Here is a 20141-nt window from a genome sequence, read left to right as displayed (position 1 = left end):
TATACATGAAACTAGAGCCCTTCATTAAGAGGACCAAAGATTTGCAACTGCTGACGGGTGTAAAAGTTTATTTATAGATTAACCATAAAAAATCAGAGATTGTGGACAATGTATTAGGCAGCGTATTTCCCGGAAAGTCAGCAAGGCCCGAGAAATCCAGATCAAATGTTACAGTCTTGTACAATTAAACTATAACACGCGACTATATAATTATCATGCCTAAGATATAGATGTAATTTAAAGTCAATTGTAAAAGCAAGAAATACATGAGTTACGAAATTATTTGCGAACAGAAAAAAGATTATTCATTTATCTCAATAGCATTTATCCATTTCTGTCAAGGTTGCGAATTTCATGTAACTTCAGATCAACAAATATACGTATTATGCATTCGGTCTTGTCCAAAGACATGTGGGTCTTGGTTTAAAAGATGAAACAAAAAGTTTGTAAATAACTTACCTTACTCTGGGTGGCATAATCCAGAGCTAACATGCAGTCGTTGTAGCCATTTTCGGTCTTGATGGTGGTAGCCATGGGACCGCAGAGCTGACCCAGCTGCCCGCCCATGGAATCCCGGTACCACGGATACATGTTCATCTGAAAAAGAGTTAGCGGAGAGTGACGTAATATTCGAAAAAAATTAAATTTCGAAGAAGCATTTGAACTACTAGCCTATTAATCGGTTGACATACCGAATTCCTGTTCGTTTTTTTTTTCTTCAGGTTCAAAGTATAGCGTGTTCTATGCGGAACCGTTTTTCCTTGACTAGGAAAAGTAATCAGACTGCGTGCGTTTGAAGCCGTGTCGTCTGAAAATTTATTGCTCGCGAGGCAATTGCCGGTATCGGCCGACATTGTTATTGGCTGTTTTCGCAAAATCGCCATGTTAATTTGCGTCCGCGATAAACGTTTCGAACGTTAATGCGTTCGTTATCGTCGGTTTTTTTAGAAAGTCGGTCATAATCGGGACAGCGACGTCGTGTATATGCTGAAAATATGGACTACGTACGATAAAACCGCCGGCGTGTAGCCTTATTTATGAGCGATGCGCATGTGCTGGACAAGTTTCGATTCTTTTTTCTCCCACTGTGCGACAATTTTTTTCCTTATTGAACCATAGTTTACAATGTCAACTCGTTTTAAAAATTATCAGCACGTCATTTTTTTATCCAAGAAACATATAAATTTTCACCTTGCTCTTACAGAATAAAAGGAAGCTTACGAGAGCCAAATGGAGGCAGCAGATATTTTCTAATGAAAACAAAAACGAAGAGGACTTCTTCTGAGAATTTGGAGAAAATCCTAATTTGAACTTTGGTGTTCATCGAGAAAATAATTATATAAATATCATGCGGTTATGTTTACTTCCGATTTGGTTTAATATTTTATCATTAAATATATTTTATCATCTATTTTTATATTTTTGGTTATTACTTCGATATGCCGAACCTCCGTGGTCAGTCTGGAAATATGCCATATTAGCCCCCATGTCTAAAACACAATCCATACATACAGTGTTTTTATATTTTTGCCATTTTTTTCATTTTTGTAATTACTAACTAACTAACCAAAACTATAAAACCAAGAATTGTTATTGTGACGAGAACAGTCGATACTAGAATATTTCTGGAGATGTCTGAAGTGTGTCCCCGTACATCCAGGTTCGCACTATAACGGCCCGATAGCGGTGAATGAGATCAGATTTTTGACCTCGTGGTCGGCGCACCGCAAATAAACAAGGCGAAAAACGACCACGAAGGCCGAGGAGCGAAAATAAAAAATCGAAAACTACCTGACCCGTTCTCGGCTACTGATGTTCCTACTGCCGCTGTGATGATGATGATGACCACGGTGATGGGCACTCTATATTTTAATGTCGAATATTACGCGGTGGTGCCGCGATTCTCGCGGGAGAGAACAAACAGCACCACGAACAAACTGTTCTGTTCAAAAGATATGTAAATATATGTAAATAGAACTGAAAGAAACAACGAACTTTTCAACAAATATTATTAGTTCTGGAGTTATTTCCAATTTCCAATAAAATAAAATAACGCGTAACTCTTCAGCAAAAACTGCTTAGATTTTACGACCTCTTTTTTATATATACTTCTGTGTTAAGGCTGGTTTTGTATATCCCGAAAATATATTATTTTAGACAAAACTTGGAGGACAAAAATCAACAAAGATCTCGAAAATGTTATATGAATTAAAGATAAATACTAGCATAAACAAGAAAAGAAAAATCAACTCTCAAATCTCGGAAAGTGAAGAAGAAATATACACATTGAAGAGTTGCAGGAATACAATGAACAAATTAACACACATTAATAGAGGCAATGGCTGATGAAGTGAAAAACCAACAAATGAAATTGACCTGGTACTTTCTGTTGCATTCCTGGTCTATCAGACCTGACCTATAGGCTGAATGTAAATTTTTACTTGATGATAAAAGCACTAGATCTTGAAACTCGTTACCAATAGCATTAATAAATTCTAATGATTGTGGATGTGGATGGATTTGAAACGTTTCATTATGTTAATCTTTCAAAGAAACTTCGACAGGCCACCGCAATACTTTTTCCAAAACTTCTGGATTCCTCCAGCGTCGGTTTTTACTGAGTCGAACTTGCTGACGTTTTGGCCAATCATCCTGTTGACTTCTTCAGAGCTTGACTGAAACTGGCTCGTATTTTACTCAGTACCTGGTTACATATTGTTTGAGGAGGGCGGAGCTAAATGAGGGTCATAAACACCATCTCTCGGATTTTTCGTTGGAAGAAGAACTGATTACATTCAATAATACAATAATACGTACATGCATTTACATAACTAAAAGACAGCTCACATTTCAGATGCAACTGTTTACATTAAAAAAGCAATTGAAATTTAACGCATATTCAGTCCCATAGCATAGAGATCGACGAAACCTAACCAGAGGGCGGAGAATCCAGTGGAAATATTCTACTCGGAATAGGCAGCCAATTATACACGTTTGAAATTTCTTCATCTGCGAGATGAATGCAGCAGTTCATGAAACTGGCTACCAATGATATTAATAAACTCTAATGCCTGTCGATAGATTCGAAAAGTCTCAATAACTTATTTTTCTCTTCCACCCACTTACATTTACTTTTGCTTTGGAGCCACTGTTTATTTTGACATTTCAACAGAAGAAGAAAGAAATTAAGGTTAATAAAAAGACAAACTAACTCTTTGGGCGTTCTAAGCATCTTGATCAGTAGCTATGCATTAGCAGCCGACATGACCTAAGCAGAGAGTGGAGAATTACATATCTGAATGTCCCGAAGGTGTCAAGAGGTACGCAGACGGCTCAAAGATTTTGCCAGATTCTGAAGAGCAGCTACAAACATTAATGAGAATTCTAACAAGTTTAAGTACCAGAGTGGGATTGGAGATAAATACTTCAAAGACCCAAACACTTGTTTACAGTCAAAGCGCAGAAGGTCAGAGCATTACCCACATTTCCATCAACAGGAGCTATCCTTCAAATCTATCTAGACAGAGAATTAAATTCTCAGGTAAACGACTCAAAAGATATCAGGAGACGTTTTCAAGTCGTCAGAACAGAATTCATGAGTGTGCGCAAACTCCTCAGCTACCGAAAGATGGACTCCTAAACAAGAAGACAGAAAGAAGTTAAACACATTTCAAATGTGGCTCTGCTGAAAAATGTTACCAGCAAGCTGGATCAGTAAATATATCCGACGCAGAAATTCTAAGATGAACACTAGAGCATACCATCCAACCATCAAAATTAGGAAAATGACTTACCTCGAATATAATATTTACGAATACAATATTTAACTTATAATCGACTGTAACGTAGACGGCAGAAGTCATAATGACAGGGAAAAGAAATCGTCTTTAAGAAATATAGAGACTCACAACCCTCAAAACAGAGAATAATTTGTTATTCGCTTCGCATATATCATTTTCAGTTGGGCCTACGGTTGTGCAGAAAAGCAAAAACAATTTTTATACAATATATCAATTTCAAATTCATCGATCGCCTGTCCCGGTGATGTGCGCGGTACCTGCCCCACCCGTTTAAATGACGTCGGGCCCCCTCGGACAAATGGGACCGCGGTAGCGTGCATATACGCGATCATTATTGCGCCAGTTAGAACAAATTGAACTTACGGCAAATTACAGGCCTGCCGATGCTGTTGCAACTGTATAATGCGCGATTTAAAGCGTATACTTTGGGGCGCTTCCCAAGTCAAACAAGGACGGAGGAGGCATTATAACGAGGCGAATGAGAAAAAATGTTTTATCGGAATATACGTATAATAATGACGTTTGGTGCGAGCAGATCGATACGCATCGCCGAACGATTCGATGGAGATGATCAAACCCAAGGGATGCGATTTTGTTGTTTGGAGTGACTGGTATGGTATGAAGCGCTGTATCATTTAGAGCCATTAAAGAGCGGAGTACTCTAGATAATCACTTCAGTTCCAATTTTATTTGCCACACTTCCGAATTATTGAACCGATGTAAAATCAAACCACTGGCGTAAGTTGTAGAGCTCCAAATGTTCCCTTCCGTTTACTATTAGCTATTAGGAATATCACGAATTTTGTGGTCAAGGTATTTTGTATTCCTTCTCTCAATGGTCAAGGTTACTTCTTTACCTTTGTTTTTTTGAGAATCCGTCGGTATACAATTCGAATGTCTCCAGCTTTTCATTAGTCTTTCTGTCACTGTTGATTGATTGCTTGAATCCTTTTTGAAATGATGGTTGTTCCATGGTATATATGCTATTGAGCCCACGTATTGAATTAACTAACCGTTTATTATCAGCTGACTAGCATCCACATTGATTTAAATAGTGGTGTACCACCTCTGTGAAATCAGTGAAATCTGTTCGGTTGTTGAATTCAACAAACTTACTTGGCATTTTTAAGGTTAGCAGATCTAAGAGTAAGATCAGGTCGTAACAAATACTTTCTCTGCTTCTTTTCTATTTGGCTTAAATTGCATTTCTTTTATGGACACAAAAATTAATACGTGCACTTTTCAATGAAGAAAATTACCTAATTAAAATTGAAGAAAAAGAAAGCAGAAGAAACCAAATATAAAAAAAATCAAATATATTATATTAATATCTCTTTTCAAAATGTATGATACTGAGAATAACACTTTCCGATAAAAAAGGTTTTAAATTATGACGAAAAACAACAATTTTCCAAATAACCTAAAAATTATTTTTCAAAATCCAAATTAAAAATTATTTAGAAATCTGTGACATCTCTATTGAATTCGTGAAATCTGAATTCGGTGAAATCTTCGTGAAATCCGGTTAAAGAAATGGTTTTAACGAGTGGAATCTAACACGCTCTGTGAAATCGGTGAATTCTTTGTTATGTGAGAAATCCGCGAGATCTCAACGCATTCCTAAAATTTGATTAGATTTTCGAGCGATTTCCATTAAATAAAGCGTCTATCTAATTGATACAAAAATTAAAATAAATTTAATAACTATTTGTAGATTTGATTGCAGCCTAACCAATTTGGACAAATATCCATTCCAGGATATCCTCACAAACTATGATGAAGATTTAAGGTAGATGGTTTCTATAAAAAAAAAAACATCTTTTTGGCTTTAATTGTAATTTTTTCTATCAACCTATATTAATAATAATACAAATTCCGAACTAAATGTGTTATACATGGCCTTTTCTATAAAAAAAATTATTAAAGAGATTTATAAATCTTCCCTTTCAGAGCATAACTGAAACATTTTCAGGAATCCAGAAGATGTATTATTAGGTATTACAGTGGCCTCTAGGAGTTTCTTTGAAGAATGAACCTAAAAATTAGTTTTCAAAGTCCAATTTCAAAATCGGTCAAAACTAACATTCCCAAAACATCTATAAAATCGGTAAAATGTATGGTGGAACACCGTGCTATGAGGGTCTTGAAAGAACGGAGCACTTTTGGATATAAATGCTGTATTCCTAGGTTGCTAAATATTAGTCCAATTAAATATAACTTGAATATTAAATATCCCTAATTACTAGGAAAAAATAAGAACTACTTGTTACCCAGGGAGACGACCCACGGGGTGCCATGAAAGACCGTCAATATGTTCAAAAACTTTAAATTCATGCACATCCGATTACATTACCTTTTTTTTTATGCAAGTCGTAGATATATATTTTCCCTAGATATTTGAACGATTGTGAGTAAGTTCTATCGATAATATTATTTTGAGCTAAAAATATTTAATTTTATAATAAAATTGCTTTTTTGATTCGCCATTCAAATTTCCGGTTTTAATTGTTGCTAATCATTATGTTATGATTCTTTGAGACTATCCGACTTGCCCAAAAGTTTCAAAACGTTAATAACAATAATACATTTTCATTCAAGTAATACACAATTTAAAAAAAATAACTTCATTGGAAAAGCAAAGTTCACCTCAATGCTCACTTGGATGCGATGTTCTTTCACCAAAACTATCACCTCACATCAGAATTTCATTACATTCTTTCTGATAATTTATTAAACGTTTCCTATGCCAAAGATTGCAATACACATTTGCCATTAAACGGCCGATGAATTGCAATTTTGGAGACAAAGCACAATAAAGATAAAAGAATGTAAATTTGCATTGGACGGAATAACACATAACAAGTTAAAGAAAACTGAAAAAGACGTTACTTATATTAATTTTTTTTATAAACCGAACCATGGCATAGAGTTATCAAAATGTAGTTGGCTTAAAAAGAGTAAAAAAACAAATAAAAGCTGAAAAATCGAAAAGTCATCAACAGATGACTAGAAGAAGACAGATAGCTTAAGTTCAATGAAAAATATGATGTTATTGTAATGATTGCAGCGAATACTAGAGACCGTGATAACAACTCGGGAGTCGAATATTGTCAAACAAACTGTTTACTTAAATACTCAATAAGCGGGAGAGTTGGCCGAATTGGTCCCGGATTTATCCTAAGGTGCCAAAAATAGTATTTGACCGAGCAGTGAGCCAGAAACCGCCACACCATCGTGGGCAATCTCTGAACTGGAGGTACTAGACTCCAAAACATGTTTTCTATCACTATCATGAAAATTTTTATTGTTAAAGAATGTTTTTTTTATTGTTCCCCTATCTTTTAAACTTTCAAGTATTTATGTAAAAAAATCATAAAAATACTTTAAACTTTTTAAATGCACATGAGTCAGACGCTACAGGGCTTATTTACTTAAATATGTTTTTTTTTTCATCATGTTTCAACCAGAACTCGACAGATAAAAAACAACATTATTCGAATCGAAACTAGTGCCCTTATTATACAATACGAACTTTTTCATTTAAATAAATAGGAACACCGTGTCTTTATCAAATGTAATATTTACAAACTACCTGCTACTATATATATCGAAAAATGACCATAAAACCTTACTTAATGTTGTTGGGAGAATTTAAGTTCAATAAATCTAATTGATCGTTAAGCAATACATTTGAATGTCTCATATTGTTAATCTCTATGGCTTCCAAGAAATTTAATTTTCTACTTTTTGTGGCTGTATGTAAAATATCAAAATTGTTGTCAAAAATGTGTTTTTCCGTGGTTAAGTGTGCAGCATATTTAGAATCGAGAATATTGTTTTTAAACGCTCTTTTATGTTCGTTAATGCGTTTCTTGAAGGATCTACCTGTTTGTCCAATATAAATTTTAGGACAAGATTCCGCATTTCAACCTGTAGACACCTGATTTTTGAGATTTTGGACATTTCGTTTTATTGTTTTTTTAAAAATTTTCCTATTGTGTTGTTAGTTCTGAAAGCTATTTTTAAACCACATTTAGGGTTTTCCTATGTATGTAATTGTTTTAAATTGTTCGTGTTCTGTATTAGGTTTCGGATAAATAGAGTTTACTGTTGTCGGGATTTATTTTTTATTTATAATTTTATTTAAAATGGACGGATTGTAGCCGTTGTTCAGTGCAATTTGTTTAATGATATTAAGTTCTTTGTTGTCATTTTCTGTTGAGAGTGGCGTATTAAGAAGTCTGTATATAAAAGAGTGAAATGCAGCCATTTTATGTGTATAAGGGTGATTTGAGCTGTTATGTATGACTGTGTCCGTATGTGAAGGTTTATGATAAATTGAAAAATCTAATTTGTTTTGCGCTTTCGTAATAGTTAAGTCTAAGACTTAAGAAAATTTTTAAAAAAACAATAAAACGAAATGTCCAAAATCTCAAAAATCAGGTGTCTATAGGTTGAAATGCGGATCTTGTCTCAAAATTTATATTAGACAAACAGGCAGATCATTCAAGAAACACATTAACGAATATAAAAGAGCGTTTAAAAACAATAGTCTAGATTCTAATTATGCTACACACTTAAACACAAAAAGTAGAAAATTAAATTTATTGGAAGCCATGGAGATTAACAAAATGAGACATTCAAATGTATTGCTTAACGATCAATTAGATTTAAATACCTCTCTTTTATGGAACTTAAATTCTCACAACAACATTAATTAAGGTTTTATGGTCATTTTTCGGTATATATAGTAGCAGGTAGTTTGTAAATATTACATTTGATAAAGACACGGTGTTTGTCGAAACAATTGTCATGTAAAAATATATAATTTCGTGAAAATCTGAACTTTTAGTTGTTATTTATTGTGATAAATGGATTTTCATCAAGTAAAAGCCACCTCAGTTCAATTTTTAAAAATTAAAATACTGAACGCCCTGCATCTCCGTGAATGAGTCCAGTACATCCAGTTTACAGATGAAGAATCTGTTACATTATCATTACCCCGTATATTTGACGTTTCGGATCGTCCATGTCCATTACGAGAGACTGGTGTCAGAAATTCTGACTTGCTTTTCAAAAATTCTGGCTTCTCAGAAATTATCTGAATAGTTCTGGTTTTTTTTATTTCAGGTTGTTACTCACAGTATCGAATTCCTGTAAAGACAAGGCGGGCACAAACTTTACAAAATCTCTCGCTACGAATTTGAAATGATTTTTTTTCTTTTTTTAAATTTCCGTTTTAAAATACTAGTATTGCTAAACATGCAAACCGATAATTTTATTTAATTTTTTTAATTCATAAAGGTACCTTTTCGAATTGACACCCATATGAGACACATTCAATTTTTTAACTTTAAATACGCCAAGCAAGTTTTTGTATTCACTAACATTAACTAAAATTAACTAACAATAAAAAAAATTCAAATTAAAGTCATGTACTATATTAGTCAATACATTTTTAACTTTTTAAATAGTTGTTTTAGTCGATCATTCCTCTGAAGCTCCCTAAGAATTTCTTGGTCAAAGCATCGGGCTCCGTGGCGCCCTCACGGAGCGTGTACAAAAAGATACCACGATCTATAGCTCTCCGAAAATCAGTCGTATGCTGCTGTACAGAGTAAGTATATTTTTATGGTACCATATTTTACATTTGGTGAAGTTTAAGCGCTTTCGTATTTTGAAAGATTCGAAAGATCTTACTATATTTTCAAAGAGCCTTTCTGCAATTATACAGGAGGGACGAGAAATACGACATTTCGTGGCAAAACGGGCGAAAGCGGTCTGGACGGTTTAGTAGATATCAACGCTACATGAGCACCCGGATTATGTCTGTGATATCAGCGCTTTGACCCGGATTTTCGACAAACGCGCGTAATACCTCGCAGCGTACGCTCCCCGAAATTTCGTTCATTCACGAATTTTCATTCATATCCCACAAAGGCAGTCCGAAGGGGTTGATTAATCGACCGGTCCAATACACCCATTCCGATTGGGGAATCATTGCATCCGCTATTACGGAGGGCGCGTCCAGGTAAAAATAAAAAATATATACCGAAACAGGAAGTTAATGGTGCGGTATTTGTCGCCATGCATTTGTGACATTTTCCCCGATGCATTTTTCTTTTGTTTATTTATCGGCCCGACCGGACGGACGGCCTTGACTTTTTCTTACGCGCCGTCTAGCGTTATATGCACGGTGCTGGTCAATAAATTAAATTGAACTTGGTCGATCCCAGCCAAGGCGGTTAAGCTTAATAAAACATGTAAACCGTGGAAGTATAATGACTTTCTCTGCGCATTGGCACTCATAATTTCTGGGAAAAACAAAGCCGGGTTAAAAAATAAAACCTATTTATTCGTCTATTTATTTATTGGTTCTTATTATAAACATTATTCATATATTAGACTACTTACAGAAAGAAGAAAGTATATCCATAAAATGAACAATACACTCCAGTCAATAGAGCGATGATAATAACAACGATCTTAATAGACCTTGGTTGTACAGAATGTGTTTAGTTAATCTCTAAAAGTACTAAAACTACCTACCTACCTTAATCGAAATTTCAGTTGTAAGAATCTTTGAAACCGAGTTTGCAACACAGGAAAGCAGATGAACTTCATACATGTCTTGAATTTTAAGTTGTTTTCGTGACTTAATACAGTAATTTCTCCTCCGTTTGATGAAAGAATCACAAATTTAGAGTTAGATTTGACCTCATATCCATTCCCTGAGGGAATCAAGAAGACGTCTCTTGGAGCTATCACTAGAGTTGATGTTGGGCTAAGTATTCTGTCCAGGAGGAAGCACAATTGACCTACTCAGGCTTAACTGCTATGGTGTATCCCGCTTCACGGATAGATGATATGATGATGTGTGTGTAGCATGGTCTCGAGAAGAAACACAACTGGACTGAAGAAGAGATGACTTTCGACTGTGAAAGCTGATTGTGTAGACTAATCTGTTGATAACGGTTGACGGGATATATTGTCGAAGCCCTCATATTTGCATTTTGAATGTTTTGCTAAAGTCAATTAGTACCAAAGCCTCAATTGATGATACTATCACAGAAAATACTTAGTATTGCAGTAGTATTATACAACTGCGTCCATTGCGAAATGTACTCTGATTGCATGACCTCTATAGTATCTAATACCACAACAACTCAGGAACTGCAATACCCGCTAGGAGTGATTATTTGTGTCTTCTAAAAGCGAATTATTGTAACTCAAATATAATTAAAATCTCCCGATATGGCGGTATATTAATCATTAATATTATTTCTAAAATAAAACAAAACTATTAGAAGCAGTGAGTTTCACAAGTATATCACCTTCGTTTTTACCGACCCGCCCTCAAATAGTATATTATGCAACAAGTGCGGTAAACGGCATTTGACTCACGAGTTTATTCGACATGAGCGGAGCCAGTTTTTAATAAACGAGTGAGTTAAAAAGTTTACCAAACGTGTTGCATACTACACTTTTTCTACGACCGTTAGTTTTTGGGTTCATTTTCGAAAAAACAACACGAATACATTCACTGACATGACCGTCAGAATCGACAAACGTCAAAATTCAAAGCGTGAGAAATATCTCCGAAAACATCCGATCGGTGGGTAATTAGGTATTTTACAGACGGTAGTAGGACCTTCATACCTATTGTTGCTATGGAAAACCAGTTACACATTGTGAAAGACCAGTACGAGTTTAATAAGTAGAGGATTGATTCATTAAAGAAGAAGTTTTAAAAGCAACCTGCCTATAAAAACGCCAGTATCCTCGATAAAAGAATAACTGAAAAAAAAGCTTGACGTTGAAACCAATATAATCATTAGCCCTAACATACCTCCACTCGAAAAATGGGATTTAAAAAAAGTGGTAATCGAATCACGCGGATTGCGCACTTGGAGATTTAATTACCTTCAGGAAACTAAAAGGTATATATGTATATGTTCATTTATATACAGATGAATTTTGGTTCAATAGAAACACCATTACAACTGACAACACATTCACACTTCAAATACAAAAATTAAAATTCAGTTACCAGAAACAAACTTTTTTATTCATATGCTTTTAAAAAACAATATGTATGTGCATTGTATACTCACTCAACCCCATAGACCATTTATGGTACCAATCAAATGTATCCGATTATAATAAATGTAGTTGAGAATTTTGAAATCTGCAGGTTTTAACAAAATAACATAGCATAGCAGAGTAACATTGCAATAAATATGAGAATAAATCCTAATGACGACTCTGAAAGTGATGCAAAATGAAATTTTGGATAAAAACGTACTTATTTAGGTAATTATTGATAATTTGTAATGCAATCGTATTTTTATTAGCAGCAACGTGATTTTATTATTATATTTTTAAAACACCTTAAAAGTCCATCCCGCAATATCGACTGGTCAGATATTTTATTGTCGTCGGCATTTTACTTCGATAATGACCGTCAAAAGAGGAGACGATATACTTTGAGACAAGGTATACACCAGACACTCAATGCTATATAGTGAATTCTCAATCGCAATTCTTATCAAATGTGAGATCGAATATCTTACCTTACGTCTTAAGTACACGCATATCCGCACGCTGTTATTAAACATTTAATTATGTTAATTAAAATCCGTATATATAGCAACCTTGATATTTAAGATTTGATTGTATACGCGGTACACGTGGGCATACGGGAAAAATATATTTATTTATTAAGCCATTAATATGGTTTTAATTGTGAACCGCGCCGAGGCACGGACCTAAAAATTGTGGAAAACTTTGCGTTTATAATGTCGTGCGGGCGCATTAAAATCGATATTTCATATTTAAACTGTGCATGCACGCATCACGCTAGTTTTGTTACATTACGGTGTACGAATTACCGTAAAATCGGTTTATAATGGCGGCCGTTATAAACTATTCCGTGCGTATTATAGTATTATAGTTCGTACTTCCTCCTTTCTTTTTCTCAAAATAATAAATCTGAAAATTATAACATAATGACCGATTATTGGATATCTTGTTGATAACGTTAAATATTTGAATTTTAAAAATTACCTTCTTTTTTTTAATATTTTTTTCAAAAACAGTATATGTACATAAAGTATATAAACACATATGTACAGTTAATGAGCCAAATCCGTCTAATGATAAAAAAAACGCAGAATTAGAGCAAATAGTGAAGCAAAAATATAACAGAATTTTCCACTGCAAAAAAAAACTTTGGCTAGTTCCAAATTGCAAATTTCACAAAGTTCTGCCTGTCTTCATCCACCTCAGAAGTGTTTGCGCCAATATTTTTCATTGAATGACTGTTTTAACTCGAAATTTTCAATAGTTTCACTCCAAATGTTTTGCAATCAACCATCGCTTGCGTTAAAATATTGATTGGCTATTTTCAACTTTGCATACATTTTCAAAGCTTTTTGTTTCGACACATGGCCTGATAGTAGAAAATTTCTTTTCACGATTTTTAACATTTCTCAGAGTACGTTTCTGAATTATATTCAAATTTAAATTTTGACTAATAGCTATTGTTTGTTTCAATATTTAATATATACCCATTTGAACATCTAAAATATTCGACTTTTAAATCAGAACACAATACTATTCACTTTAATTCACTTTAGACATTATAGGAGATAAAAGTTACATACTTATAATTATTAAATTTAAGACTTATTCACGCCACTGAATATTAAAGGCTCGATTAAAGGTTGTTCACACCACAGGGTACCAACGCAAATATTTTACTGAAAAAGTTTTGTCTCTATATCAATCAACAACCGACGAGACACCAGATTAAGAAGATTCCCAGAAGAAGTGGTCGTCATAACAATTCGATAAATTATATATTTTTTTAACCGCTCTGTATCAAATTATATTTCACATTACCTAATTAACCAAAACTATACTCTACACTATGGTGCATTAGAAGTAAATACTTCGGTAAAATCACACCCATATTACCGTTCACTCGTTACTATATTTGATTTGACAGGTAAAAGTTACTCGTTTAAATCTACATTTGGAGATATGAATTAATGAATTTTGATTATTACATTAAGAATGAAAAATGTATTGCCATGTGGTTATTTACTAGCAATTTAATTGATTTTTAATACCAAGTATTAATACATGTAAATTTATAACTACTCAAAAGCATTTTTTGCATAAGCCGGAGGTGAAACCCATACCGGACTGATATCAAAAGGTATTTTCCTGAACTGGTCAATATGGATAGTGACATTTATCAAGTTACCAATACTAATACAACAGAAAACGCAGCAATATCTAAACCATTCCTTTTAACGAATGAAGTAATCAAACATGGGAATAATTTTTTTTATAATTTTGGCAACGAATTTCAATTATCTGGATACATTATTTAAATACAAACCTGTATATACGTTAAATCATCTTTTTAAGAGTTGATAATTGCTCTCATTACAGCAACGTATATACCTCGGTATATATGAAGCATCCTTTGAAAAACACGATGTTTTTGATTCAAGTCTGTACTTTATACATAACCAGATTCTCAACTATTGGCTAGATCCAACCAGTAACCGCAAGTGACTTTTTTTGTAACTGTGGATGTAGGTAGTGCAAACGTCAGAGTTTTAGAAGAAAAGTTATTAATCATTACGGCTAATTTAAATCCTTTTCACATTCTGTTATACCTACAAACCTTGTGGCTAAAAGGATGTATTTATTAGTAAATAAACACAAATATGTGGGTATACACAGTAATACTAGAAATTAATATGATAATGTGATGGGCCCATATGGATAAATACCTAATAATACTTATGGTGATTTTTTTAATTTTATTTCTTTCTAATAAAATTAATTTTGTCTTTAGTTTAGAATTATTTCAGCTTAAAAAGCACATTCCGGCTTTGCTTTTATCGATCGATAGCATTATTAATATACAGCAAACACAATCTTTGATTTGCCACTAGGTTCGAAGGAATTTGCCAACCAGTCAAAATGGTCTGTGGTAAATCGTACTCGCTGACGTTTCGATTTATTAACAACCTATCAAGGAGGGATCCAGGAGATTTGTAAATCGTCTTACAGTAGCCCGTGAAAATTTCTTTGACAGTAGAGGGGCGTCGCCAAGTTTAGCAGGGAATTGAACTAAAAGTCATGTTTCTTTCCATGAGTTGAAAATACTTATTTAAAAAAACCTGTTATCTATAAACAATACGATATGTTGCGGGGAATTTTAATCTCTAATTTGCGGTGTAAGCATAAAGATTTCGGTCTGATTTAGACACACTGAATATATAAAGTCTGTTCATAGATATCAGAAAATGACTAACTCATACGAATTAAGGAAAGACCCGGGCAAGCTGTAAGAATGAAATATGGCCGAACAGGTCCGTACTTTGCTTAGAATTTAATTATTTAGGGTTTTGTTAGGAAAGATACTAAAAAATGTTTATTTATTTATGTATGTATTTATGTTTAAATCTAAAATAAAATTACAAATTAGTTTTATTACCTACTTAAATTACTTAAAATTATAATATATCAGCATCACTATCGCTATCATCGCCTGTTATTATTATTTGTTCTATATTATTTGCAATATGGGTATACGATTGTTCTGATTTTTCTATATGTTTAACAGAATTTGCCCAACTTTGTGGAGGGATGTTAGAAACTTCGGTTTCTATAAATTTAAGGACATTGGATTTAACACGGGGAAAAACATTGTGACGACGAACGGGAGATTTCAGTAGGTGCCAAACACACGATTCAACGCACGAAATAAGAATGATTACTAATAAACTTAAACTAACTAGTATACCAAACCAAAAAATATTAAACACAGGTAGGTATAAAAAGATTTTCTATTACGAACCACAATTTTGCCTGAATTTAAATTCCGTAACTTTAGGTAATAATCTTATTGCATTGTATGTTAATGACCACCTTTGGATAATCCCATTCAAAAGCAATTGGTCACTTTCTTATATCTATAAACAGACCATACCTATCTACCTGGACATAAACGACATTATTTAACACTTATTACCCTATGAATAATAAAATGAGTAATAAAAATGCCAATTAAAATCCTAATTGAAGCACGTTTGAAATACGCAATAATAAATATAACCTTCCACAAGACAGCGCAAAATAAAACTCTATAAATAACCTATACTGCCTAAACGTTGGAAACCCCACGCACCGGTAGCACACAATTCCAGAGACTGGGTACAAACAAACAAACCTTGGAAAAGGCCGATCCAAAACGCCAGACGGCGAAAAATCCAAAACGCCTCTCGGGCCTAGTATCTTCTCGCTCCTGACGTTACCACGATATGCACTCGGTTTATTACTACAACAAAAAGCACTGGGCCACTTTTTTCCTCAACTCGTTTTTATTCTCGCACGGAATTCTTCCGTTTTTTCGCTGTTCAAGGTCCGTCGCACAACCGATCTCTGTCACACGACCACGCCAATCAGGGCACGCCGGGATGTCTCGAGTACGACGCGGTGGTACGCAACCGGGGTTACGTCCCGTTTACATAATTTTCGTAAGGGGGAGCCGCGGGGGCGCCGACGTTCGCGCGGGAAACGACATTCCGCAAAAAACTACCACCTCACCGTATAATTTTTTTTCCGAATCGCCGCCGCCGCGGGGTGCACAAAAAATTTTCGTGTTTTTTGTCACGCAGTGCCGACGCAATATGCAGCTACCGATAGCAGTGAACGCGGTCGCCGACTGCCGAAAGCGGCGCGGACGCGAGTATCGCGGTGTTCGGCGCGGCTTCGGGCGTCATCGGCCGCGGGCGCCGCCCTCGGAGGACGGACGGACGACGGTTTTTTCCGCGTGCGACAAAGACGGACTGACGCGCGCTAGTCTTGACCGTTTCGCCGCGTGTGCAAACGAGACGACCGCCGCGAGTGACGGGGAAAAAAGCAATCGCACGCAAGCCAAACGAAAACCGGTTAATTGATGTCGCGTTGTTGTGTTTTCGACGGTTTTTTTTTTGCAGCGCGTATTGTTTCGGGTAAACGAGAGCTTATCGCGCGAAATTTTTAAAACCTCCTTATGGCATTCAAAGAGGTCTAACTAAAAGAGACCGCATAAATCATTCATTATCTTGCCAGTGTTATGATGACAATATATGAATTGCGTAAATATGAATGGTTGCTATGGTAACTGTGATAGGCCAGGGCACTCTGTATAGGCGCGACAGGTACTCTTTATTTCTTGCAAATATACAAAACTCTAATTTTTCTTTATTCAACTAGCAGTATGTTAAAGTGGAATTTCAAAACTGTTTAATGTTCAAAAATTTCCTATTTGCCTATTTTTCATTCCTACAAAATAAATAACTAAAATTTATTTCTTTTAAAAAATGGCAATAATACTACTTAGTTATCCATGGAAATATTAGTCATTCGCCAATGGATTGGTTTCAAGTAACGATACAACTATATTCGTAATTTCTTCCCAGTGCTAAATCTAAAATTAGAAGTAAACAAAATAAAAGTCTAGTCGTTTCTTATGTGGAGTAAAGTTTTCAATTTATCTCTTGGAGCTGAGTGTATTTTTGTAAGTCGATGTAATTGTTGAAGTTTTTATTGTTTAGAATAAAATCATTCAACGCAGTTAAAAAAATCTTAGTGCAGTTTACTAAAATAAAATTAGTCAAAAATATAATACGAAAAAATAAATGCAGATCGACGGAACAACGCAGTTAAAGTCTGTTCATAGATATAAGAAAATGACTAACTGATACGAATTAAGGAAAGACTCGGGCAAGCTGTAAGAACGAAATATGGCCGAACAGGTCCGTACTTTGCTTAGAATTTAATTACTTGGGGTTTTGTTAGGAAAGATACTAAACAATATTTATTTATTTATGTATGTATTTATGTTTAAATCTAAAATAAAATTACAAATTATTTTTATTACCTACTTAAATTACTTAAAATTATTCACATAATATATCAGTATCACTATCGCTATCATCGTCTGTTCTAATTATTATTTGTTCTATATTATTTGCAATATGGATATACGATTTTTCTGCTTTTTCTATGTTTAACACAATTTGAGTGGTAAGGTATGCCTTAAAACTGTATGTCCTAGATTTTTTGCATAATTATCACAGACGTATTCCTTTTTGTAGGTTCAAGCTTTGTAGAATCCCAATTAATTGCTTTTTGGTATAATCTTCGTGAAAATAAATGTCGTTATTTTTGTGTCACATGAGGAAGGGGTTTTAGTCAACTGTCTACTGTGATAACGTGCATTGTCCATTACAATGACGCTATTAGGAGTAATGTTTGGAACTAGTTTGTTTTTAAACTAACTTTCAAATAAATCTGCGGTGGTGTCTTCATGGTAATCCAGAAAAGAATCTTTAATATTTTTCGCAGACAGAGAAAGTCCATTTGGAATCCAACCATCTTTAGAGCCAGCATGCAAATTAGTTATTCTTTTACCTCTTTTTGATGGCGCGTTTGTTTTACACTTATCAGTTGAGCCAACCCAACTCTTTTCCGGGGTATCATAAGTGTCGAACCAGGTTTCATCCAAGTAAACAATTGGCCTTTGTTGTTCTCTGTTTTCTAGATATTCCAGTCACCATTTCCGAATTCTAAGAAGTTCCATTAAAACTGGCCTTTTGTCAATTTTTTTAAATCTAAAATCCATGTGTTGAATACACTTGCATAAGGTAGTTCTGACACATTTAACACCGGTTTCATCTTTTTCAAGCCTTCTAATTAAGATATCTAATGTACACTCGAGAAAATGTCAGTATAACTTCTTTTTTTCCTCGCTGAAATGGGATTATTCACAATTTTCCATACAGTTGATGTTGGAATTTTCGTCAATGTGGCCGTTTCTTCTAAAGATGCTTGCTTGCTGACACCACGTTCAATGAGAGTCAAATAACTTTATATTTATAACTTCCTTAGTCTCGATAGAATAGTGTTTTCTACATTTGCGCGGGAGCATCTCCTGAAATACACTAGACTCGCACATATTTTGCATAATTCGCACACGATTCAACACACGCTGTATTACACACGAAATAAGAATGATTACTAATAAACTAAACTAAGTAGTATACCAAACCAAAGAATATTAAACACAGGTAGGTATAAAATTATTTTCTATTACGGACCACAATTTACCCTGAATTTAAATTCCGAAACTTTAGGAAATAATCTTGTTGCATTGTACGTTAATGACCACCCTTGGATAATCCCATTCAAAAGCAATTGGTCATTTTCTTATATATCTATGAACAGACCATACAACGGTCTACAATGAGGCCGATATGATTCAGAAGTCACAATAAATAAAAAAATGCATAAAAGTAACGGCAACCCTTAAATAGCTAAATGTTTATAAATACTATTACAATTTATGAGTCTTCATAACTCTCAACACTAATTAATATATTCATTAATTTTCATTTCGCTAGATTTGCATAGTATTTTTAATGGTTAGTTATCGGCAGGTAAAACAAAGGTATTAGGTTGGTTATTGGTGTAACCACGCTTTTGCGAGTGGTTCACTAAAAGCTGGTGTTTTATCAAATTGTTTTAGTCGAATTTTGGTTGATAGACCCTCGTGGGTAAGTTTGCTACCATTTTATGGTATTCTAAGTTTAGCGAGACCTTAAATAATTCTTAGGTTTTCTTTTTTTTAATTTCTTCTGTCTTTCTTCTACCCGCCAAACTAAACCAAACTTTCTTTTTCTGATGAACTTTTATTAGTTAACGATATAATCTAGGGGTGCTAATGATCAGCAGGAGGCTACAGTTCCATATTTTATTATTATCCATTCATTAAAATTTAATAAAAAGTGGTGTGTAATAACAATAACAATGGAGACTGCTGCTGCTGCAGATATTTTTATTTACTGTCATGTTAATGACGACCCTTATTAATTTGGATTTCTCTCGCCTGAATGCCGATAAAAGATGTTGCATTTTGATTTTGCGCGCATCTGCGGAATTTTTATTATAATAATTACCTGTAGGTTGCTCCTCCATCTTAAATGGAAACCCAGCTTTTACATATACAAATTCGGAAGTCATTTCAGATTTGCACTGAGTCAATAATCCAGACAAGCTTAATAACAAATATCCTTTGGAATTGTCATTTGTGAGTATTTTTAAAATGCAGGGCACACTTGATTTTTTGATTTTTTGTCAGTTTTATATTGTCCATACCCCAGGCGCGTTTCATCATCGCCTTGACATCGATATATTCACGATTTCGTGAAATACAAATTTTTCACGGACGAACCGGTCGATTATTATCGAATATTTCGCAGCTAATTTTAATAT

General features: G+C 34.4%; 1 protein-coding gene across 1 annotated transcript in view; it reads right to left on the bottom strand.

The window, feature by feature from the left end:
- The window catches only part of LOC132706585 (zinc finger protein rotund), a 303785-nt gene extending 287250 nt beyond the window's left edge, over positions 1-16535 (bottom strand). Inside the window, exons 1-2 of the mRNA XM_060677992.1 lie at positions 16054-16535; positions 460-597 (exon numbers count right to left, since the gene is read on the bottom strand). Of these exons, the coding sequence (XP_060533975.1) occupies positions 460-597 (138 nt within the window). The 5' untranslated portion in view covers positions 16054-16535. The remainder of the gene's footprint in view (positions 1-459; positions 598-16053) is intronic.
- Positions 16536-20141: the final 3606 nt, after the last annotated feature.

Source organism: Cylas formicarius, unplaced genomic scaffold (assembly GCF_029955315.1).
Source record: "Cylas formicarius isolate icCylForm1 unplaced genomic scaffold, icCylForm1.1 PGA_scaffold_8__14_contigs__length_24414737, whole genome shotgun sequence".
NCBI lineage: Eukaryota > Metazoa > Arthropoda > Insecta > Coleoptera > Brentidae > Cylas > Cylas formicarius.
The sequence above is the reverse complement of the archived record's forward strand: the minus strand, read 5'-3'. Positions and strand labels throughout refer to the sequence as shown.